Source organism: Cupressus sempervirens, chromosome 4, assembly GCF_028749045.1.
Source record: "Cupressus sempervirens isolate cs-2001-9-10 chromosome 4, ASM2874904v1, whole genome shotgun sequence".
In the NCBI taxonomy this organism is placed as follows: domain Eukaryota; kingdom Viridiplantae; phylum Streptophyta; class Pinopsida; order Cupressales; family Cupressaceae; genus Cupressus; species Cupressus sempervirens.
This window is the reverse complement of record NC_143121.1, coordinates 652781008-652789984: the sequence shown is the minus strand read 5'-3', so window position 1 is coordinate 652789984 and position 8977 is coordinate 652781008. Positions and strand designations below refer to the sequence as shown.

Sequence of the window (8977 nt, the reverse complement as noted above, 5' to 3'; positions counted from 1 at the left end):
CTTTGCTTTTTATTTTGTTGATACACTTCTAACGAGAGACATGTTCCTAGAAAGTAAGTAGGATTTATAATAGTAATATCTACTATTATGATTTTGGTCAAATTATATTTGTAAATTCAAGATGTTACAACTAAATTAAGATTAACTATCTCTTTACTCAATAAAAATATAAACTTAGATCATTCAAATTTTAATTTTAATATTTTTTAAAACACGTCTTAATTCTAGAAATGAATATATTGATTTGAAGTTCCAAAGTAAATTTTAGAATACTTTGTAATGCCATCTTTTCAATTTACCTTATATTTATTATATTACTTTTATAAATAATATTCAAAATTAATAATGACCATTATTGAAAATCCAAAAGTTGTGGACGAAGAAACTTCAATAATGAAAATTGCTCAAAAAAACATTTCATGCTCAATGATTTTTCCATCCAAAATCACATGTTGCCCTCCTTTCCTAATAGGACTGGACTTTTAAGAATAAGTGCCTCATCTTGTGGGTTTGTTAAAGAAATTAAACCACCACGTTTGTAAGAATACTCTCATATTGTGAATCTTCAACCCGTCGTTCAGCTGATTCCACCTGCAAACAAATTTCTTCTTTAGTTCTTCTTTATATAAGATTTATGAATTTTAAAATATTAAGTTTGAATTCTTTAAAATTATATTGAATTTAAGAAAATGTTATACAATTACATTACCTCTTTATTCCAATTAGTACGTGCTGTAAGTATGATGAGGATTATTGTTTGAAGTCCTACTCCCACTGTCATTCCCCACCATATTCCCTGTTACATAAAACGGTTGGATAATATGAATAAAGGGAAAGATCAAAATTATAGAATAATAATTTATTTAAGTGTTTAAATTGATTTAAAGACATTTTTAAAATATTATCATTTAAAGTATTGAATATAAGAGCTTTTGGAAACTATTACGTGTAATTTTTTCTATTAGTATTTTAAATTATATTTTATAGTTCATTATCAAGATAATAAACTAAAGAAGAGAAAATCAATTATTGTCAACTTGCATTCTTAGATTTATATTCTTAATATCATTAAATCACAAAAAAAATATTAAATTAAATTATAATAAAATAAAAAAGACTATTTACCTCTACTCCCATATTTAATGTAAATCCGAGAACTACACCAATGGGTAAACCTATGACATAATATGCTCCCAAATTCACATATGCCACAAGAGCTTGCCATCCACATCCTATAGCCACACCTGCACACACAATAAAAAAAGTTTATTACTAAATAATCTACATATTCAAATGTACAAAATATAATAATATATTTGGCTTTGCCTATATAAAAACTATGCAAAAAGGCATAAGACATGTGTCAACACATAGATTCTAATGAACATAACTAAAATAAATAAATAAAAAGAATAGAAAAAATGAAAGATTGTGTTTAGGCTACATAAGCATCATAATAAAAATGATACATTAGCCTTCATACCTGATAAAATTGGTTGAACCCCATTAAGGAAAACTGATATGGCAAGCAATGGAGCCAAAGCAATGACTGCTTTTAAAACAGTGGCACTGCTTGTATATGGAAGACCTAATTCCTTCCTCAACACCATAACTAGTAATGACAAAATAGCACTGATTATGCAACAAGTAGAAACTACAACTACAACTGAAAATCTTGCAGTTTTTGGTCTCCTTGCTCCAAGCTCATTACCCACTCTTATACTGCAAAAGCATATTGAAAAGCTACCATTTAATAAAATATAATTTTCATCAACACTGAGCTATAAAATGAAACAATAAAGGTAATAACTTTTTTGTTATAATAGATTATAATTTTATTTTTTTAAATTAATTAAAAAATCCTCGTTAACATTAAGTCATAAAATGAAAAAGTCAAGGCAACAACTTTTCTACTATAATTTTTTATATAAATATAGAAAAATATTTAATTGAAAAAAAAAAATTTACTTTCAAGATGTTTCAAGTAATTCTAACAATAATGGTCTTCCACCTTTTAAATTTGTTTTACATGCTTAGACTTTGTTGGTTTGATATGTTCATTTTTGTTATGTGCTTGATTTCCAAACTTTGTAAGTGAGCTTCTTTACAACCTTCTTTTTTCTATTATATTATTCTTTTCTATTGAAAAAAAAAAATATTATGCAAGAGTTGGCCTTCCAAGTTCAATTGCCTATTAAAATTTAATTCTAAGTTGATCTCCCGTAATTTGACTTGTACTATGAAGGTGGTTTCTAATAAGAGTGAAATCAGAATGTTGACTTTTTGGCTTAAATAATTTAAAATAAAATAAAATACCTTTTATAATTTTTTTACATAATTACTAAACAAATTAATTTTATACAATACATGATAACTAAAAGCTTATTAATAACTAGTAAATTTTTAGGTAGTTGTAATGTAAAGTTACGAATCTTTAAATAGGTGTGAAGTAATATAGTCTAATGACCACTTTTTAATTCTTGAATGAATAACATATCTCATGTCATAAGTCATTATTATGGCCCACTTAAGTTCTATATAACGACAATTTTTTTAATAAAAAAATCTGATATTACTATTTAAATATGTAGATGTGAAAAAAAGCTGATAATGCACTAACTACTACCAACAGATTCTTAGTCTAAAAAATATTAAGTAGACAAAATTGACTATTTATTTCCATAATTTATTCCTTAAATACTCCCTGAAAAGACAAAAATAAAATAAAAATTTAAAAAAAAAAACTCTTCAAAAACGAGGAAGTTGAAAAATGAAAACATACGATGGATTCCTAAAAGCTACAATACTATGGAAGAAAAAACTGTACCTTGCAGCTGTACTGAGCCCTAACATGAACATCATGTCCCATGTCCAGTAGTTCATGCTGTAAGTTAAAATGCATTGATGTCAGCGCGAGTGCACCCAAAAAAAACATGGTTTTCAGTGCTTTTAATGTGTAGAAACATAATTTTCCGTACGTGCTCTCCATGTTGAGAAACATGCATAGTTTTCAAATCTTTGCATATTGATAAACATTGCATACCAGACAGAGATGGAATCGAGAGCAATCTCAGCATCTGGAAGCCATCCAGACAGAAGTACAAGTCCTTGGTTATACCATATCTCCAATCTGAAAATACACAACAAAACAAAAAGTTTATACATATGTACTATCATTTTTAAACATCACATAAGGAAACAATTAAGCTAGAAAAAAGTGAGTCAACATGCAACATACAAAAGAAAGAAAGAAAGATATGTAGGGAAAAAATTAAGCTTGAAAAAAGTAAGAACATACAAAAGAAAGAAAGAAAGAAAGAAAGACCATACGTTAGCATGAAAGCTGAAGCAACTGTAAGCTTGAAGTAAGACCAAAGCCCCGTAAAAGCCTTCTTACTGAAGCCAATCCATGTGTTTTTACATGAAGGCGAGTAGAATATGTAGAGAGCAGTGGCTATGACCAGGATCCACCATGACAAACTCAGGGTTAGGGCTGCCCCAAGAAGGCCAAACCCTAGTTTGTCAACAGCCAGCCATGAGAGGAGAACATGGACCAGAAATGTACCCACTGCAATATATGCAATTGGTGCCACTATGTTCTGAGCCTGAAGAAATCTTTGCATTGGGCAGTTAATGGCAAAGGCAAATAGCTGGGGTACTAACCCTCTTGCAAATACCCCACCTGCTGCAGCTATATCCTTGCTCTGCCCAATTGCTACAAGAATGTCATCTGCAAATATGTAAATGAAGGCCAGGACTACTGCTGTTGCTGTCATTATTATCATGGACCTCTGGCAGATGACTCCAAGCATGTGGTACTGTTTGGCTCCATAAGCTTGTCCACACACTGTCTGCACCGCACTTGCCATTCCCAGCTGAAGAATACAAAGCCATTATAATTAAATTCCTATCAGCTTATCGTTGCAAGCACAAAAGAATTTACCGACAAAATAGTAAATAAGCTTGGATAGCAAGCCTCAAATTATGATTAGTATAAGATATATTGCTAGGACTCAAACCCAGTATTAAGTGTCATTTTTATGGTTTGGGTTCATGAATTATTAGTGAAATTTTGAAATCATATTGAAGTTTTTATGATCAATTAGAATTCAAACTTGGGGTATTTTTATGTAAAGTTCTATTATTGAATTACTGGTCAGCTTTATGACCAACCTTTTTAAGTTTTTTGATCAATAATTTAAAATTAGAACTTGGGACCTCTCAGGAGTGCTTTATTACTGAACTACCGGTCCATTTTATGACCAATTCTTTTACACTTAATGTAACTTTTTTTAACAAATAACTTAAACAGTTTCTTAATCTATAATTTACAAATTAAAAAATTTCTTGTTACAGCTGTAACTATATCTATATAAAGATTTCCCAAGGCTTACTTAATTTGCTTGAAATATTTTTGAATTTAACTGCATAGATTTTTCAATTGCTGTTTCAAATCACGCTTCATGATTTATCATCAAGATGTAGACAGCAAGAAAAGCCAAACTTGATGATAAATTGTGAAGTGTGATTTGGAAAATTGATAAAGATAAAATAACTCATGCAAATTCATAATTTTTTCAAATTTAGCATTTTCCTTATCAATTCAGTTCACAAAACTTAACACACTATGACAAAATCAAAGTCACAGCGCTATGACTAGTTAAACTCTTGCCGTTAAGACTATATAAGACTGATGGTTTTAACTTCATTCTGACTCCCAAAGTTGTCTTCATCAATTCATAAATTATTAAAGTCTAATATATATTTGATATAAACTAACAATTAAGTTAAATTTTATGAATACCAACCATGATTCCATAAGCCAACCCTTGAATTCCAGTACTAGCAATGGAAGCCCCGGCCAATTCAAGCTCTCCCAGATGACCAGCAAACATCTGGGAAACAGCACTGAGCATGTAATTGAAAACACTGACAATAATAGAAGGTCCAGAGAGAATCCAGAGTTTTTTGGACTCAAAAATGGTGGCTTTCAAAACTCCAGGCCATGAAATGGTCTCCTGAGAAAGGAGAGATTCAATGAAGGATGATTCTTCTTCAGATCTTTTAGCCTGCTCATCTTCCTTCCTCCTCTTTTCAATCAAACGCTGGCTGAGACCTTCCCCATTATTGGCCATTTTCAAGTGTTTCTAGATTAACCCACAAGACAAAAGATTACTGACTGATTTATAGATATTGTACCCTCAGACTCATTCATTTGGATGATCTTTTTGGCCATCATATAGGATTCATTTTTTTTCGTTAATTCAAATTCTCATCTTGAATTTGTACTTTGTAAAGCTTCTCAACGGTCATTCTTGTGTTATGAAAATGGGGTTAGGCAGGACTATCTGCACACATTCCTTGTCTTTATACTTTTTTGAGATATTCTCTACAGATTTAATGGAGGTCACGTACAGTGTAAAGTCAAATAATGCCATTCTATTCATACCATGTTTATATGAGAAAGATAGGCACGTGGAGAGATACCCAACAAACCAGAAAATTGAAGAAGTTGAATAATGTGTAATTATAATGTAAGGTATTATTCGCTTCGAGAAGCCTCGTATTGGGTTTTGTGAGAGGTAGGTAGGTAACCCACATAGCTAAAATATAGCATGAATTTTTTAAGAATACAGGGCAGTTTAACTAGAGAGCGACTTTGTATGTAAATCAAGTTCCATGTCAACTTATCTTTCCTAATGTGCTGATGGTCCAACGAAGTGGATAAATGATCTTAATCTTGAATGGTAGTTGGGCTGTTCTTAAGTTGATTTTATTGAGGACAAGAAGATGAGGGCTCTTAAATATCCATAAAAAATAGATGGGTCTTCTATAAATTAAAGAAATGAAGGATATTGCCTTTAAAATTAATAAGAGGTGATTGTGAGTTGGCATTCAATTATATTTGTATATTCAATATTACAATTCAGTGGAGTTTGAAATGATAATAAGAATAATAATGATACAATTTAATCATCACAATACAACTCTTTATATTGTTTTAAAGTATTGTCTAATTTTATAATCATTTATATATATATTGTACAACAAATGGGGAAAATGACTTTGTCAAAGAGAAAAACATGCATTTACTATGGAGCACAAAACTATCTCATTTGTTGCAAAAATGTGTATGGATAATGCGAAATTAGTTCTCTCTTCAAAGGTAAGTGTGGAACTTGAAATTGTGATGTAAGGATATCTCAATCTACAACTGTAGGTTCTATAATGTGTAAATTTGAGAGAAGTGTGTAGAGTTCTTCTTGGACAAGTTTGTCCCTAATTTGATGAAATATTTTTCTCAGTTTTATAACTATTGTGAACCTACACCATTGATGCAGGAGCATCCAGAGGTATAAGGGCAATCTTGTGTCACCCCAAAAAATATACTTAGACTTAGTTTCTATTTCATGTGTTTTCATTTTTGGATACCCATTTGGGTCAAATAAAGGTTCCAACTCTCACAGTTCCACCATCAGTGTTCGTGTAAATCTCGAAAAAAATAGGAGTATGTAATTGAGCCATCATTTTGGTGAACTAGGAGGTGTAAATTGGCTAGATGAATGCAATTGTAATTTAGAGCATTCCAGAAAAAGAATCAGGTCAAAAGGCCCCACGGTTTGAGAGTTATTGCAGTTTTTTGGGTTGTGGAGACCTCCTAAGAATGCTTCAAAGCCAGGTTAGGGTCATTAAATTACCTTGAAAAGAGCCAAAAAATGGGGGACAAGTGAAGCTGGTCCATAGGGCTATAGAGCGCTTCGAGAGCTTTTCGAAAATGTAAACGGTTCGTCAATCGGAGCTACAGTTCAAAAGTTATGCCTCCCAAAAGTTTGGTGACCGTTTCTGGATTCTCCTAGATTTGCGCCGACTTCTAACGCAACTTCTGGAACCTTCTATTTGGTCGATGGATACCTACTAGCACTTTCTAGAATGTACTCCAAGTCCTTAACCCTCCAGGGTCTATTTAAGGAGATTTCTGGCATTGTAAAAGGCAGTTGGGAGTGGAGTTTGAGAGGAGGTACTGAAAGGAGAAATTATCTCCACATTTATGCTATTGTAAGCCCTTCGGGCATGTTTTGAAGTTTATTTTCTCTGTACTGAATGTACTAGCTTATTTTTCAGTTAATATAATTTCCCTTTTCTATTGTGTCCATTTTGTTCTTGGGTTGTGTCCCCATCAAGTGGTATCAGAGCCGGTTTTCCTGAGTGTGCAGATTGAGGGCCGACTGTGAGGTAGTTTGCACCAGGACTGTGTGGTTGTGGGTTTGAGTTAAGAAGATGCCTCCATGAAGAGAGCGTGGCGGAAGGGCCAAAGCTATTAATCCTGAGGAGGTTAGAGCCCTCCAAAGGCAGGTACAAGCATTGCAGGAGGAGCTCCGTAGAGGAGCAACTGTGGCCGCAGGTGATGAAAGTGAAGATGACAACGAAGAAGATGAAATTGGACTAGAAGGGGAATTTGACGGGGAAGTTCTGAATCATGTAGAGGAAAGGCTTTTTAGGTCCATTACTAAGTTTGGGAAAAGACCTACAATTGAAGTGGGTGTATTTTCAGGAAATCTGAAACCAAATGAGTTGATCAATTAGATCAATGAACTGGAAGAATACTTTGAGTACGAGGATATCAGGGACCCAGATAGGGTTAAGTTTGCAAAGGCCAAACTAAAAGCCCATGCCAAAATCTAGTGGCAAGAGGTCCAATTGGAAAGAAACAAAAGAGGAAAGGAGAAGATCACAAGATGGGATCACATGGTGGACAAATTGAAGAAGCAGTTCATTCCTGTGGACTACGAGCTTGATTTGTTTAAGAAGATGCATGGGTTAAAGCAAGCAGGAAGATCAGTCCAAGAATATACAAAGGAATTTTATCGACTCTTGATTAGAGCGGGGCATGCAAAAGCAAATAAGGAAAAGGTTGCTCGTTATATCAGTGGGTTGCGACCTAGCATCTAGGAGGAATTAAGTCTGGTGAGAATGACCAGCGTTGAAGAGGCATACCAGTTTGCCCTACGAGTTGAAGAGAAGCTAAATAAAAGGTTTGAAGGAAGACAAAGAGGGTGCGGTCAAGGAGGAAGGGGAAGTGGTAGATCATCTGGAGGCCGCAATGAAACCCAAAAGAAAAATGAAGATGTGGGTACTAGCAGGAACCAGAGGAATGAGGGTTTCAACCACTCCCATGATCAAGACTTTGGAAATCAGAGAGGAAGAGGTAGAGGACGTGGACAAGGAAGAGGAGGCTTCTGTGGTACCTATTTCCATTGCAATGAAGAAGGTCATCGTGCCTTTGAATGCCCTAAATGATAAGGAAGGATAGATAGGAGAGCTGAGGGCCAAGCTAGGGTTGCTCATGTGGATGAGGATGCACAATCATCACATTCAGAGGATGCAGAAAGAGGAGAGACGTTGGTAAATGAAAGAGTCCTACTAAGTGGTGAGATTGAACCAGGACAACGGAGGAGTTTGTTTCGTACCAGATGCAAGTGTGAGGATAAATGTTGTGACGTGATCATTGATGTTGGTAGCACTGATAACTTGGTATCAGAAGAGATGGTCTCTAAGCTGAAGCTCAAGAGGGAAAAACATCCCCAACTCTATCAGATTGCTTGGGTAAAAGATGATCATAAGGTCTTGGTAAGTGAACAATGTTTAGTGAAATTCAAAATTGGGAGTTACCATGATGAAGTTCTCTGTAATGTTATTTCGATGGATGTTTGCCATCTATTGTTGGGTAGACCATGACAGTTTGATAGACATGCAGTACATGATGGACATGCAAACACATACTCTCTGACAAAGGATGGAGTTCGCCACAAATTGAAGCCCATGAAAAAGGAAGGTGAAAAGGTATGTAGCAGTGCTAGGATTTGTCTTGTTGATGAAAGGAAGTTGTTAGATGGCATGAAACATCAGCATATGTGCTATGCTTTGATTCCTAGGAAAGATAAAGAAGGTAGTAGTGAAATACCACTTGAAGTTTCAG

At 34.0% G+C, this 8977-nt stretch overlaps 1 protein-coding gene across 1 annotated transcript; it reads right to left on the bottom strand.

The window, feature by feature from the left end:
• Positions 1 to 370: 370 nt before the first annotated feature.
• Positions 371 to 5425, bottom strand: LOC149562935 (protein DETOXIFICATION 41-like). Its single transcript, XM_089826379.1, has 8 exons — positions 4809 to 5425; positions 3331 to 3875; positions 3044 to 3130; positions 2828 to 2884; positions 1484 to 1722; positions 1126 to 1244; positions 710 to 796; positions 371 to 591 (listed from the first exon to the last, which is right to left on the bottom strand). The coding sequence occupies exons 1-8, from the start codon at positions 5133 to 5135 to the stop codon at positions 523 to 525; spliced, it is 1530 nt and encodes a 509-aa protein (XP_089682505.1). The 5' UTR covers positions 5136 to 5425; the 3' UTR covers positions 371 to 522.
• Between the last annotated feature and the right edge of the window lie 3552 nt (positions 5426 to 8977).

Excerpts from the sequence above, each read along its gene's own strand:
- LOC149562935 (XM_089826379.1), bottom strand. The coding sequence starts at position 5,135 with ATGGCCAATAATGGGGAAGGTCTCAGCCAGCGTTTGATTGAAAAGAGG. Across the intron at positions 3,131-3,330 it reads GCTTCAGCTTTCATGCTAAC|ATTGGAGATATGGTATAACC; the intron begins GTATGGTCTTTC and ends GTGTATTTTCAG. Across the intron at positions 797-1,125 it reads CATTAAATATGGGAGTAGAG|GGAATATGGTGGGGAATGAC; the intron begins GTAAATAGTCTT and ends TTTATGTAACAG.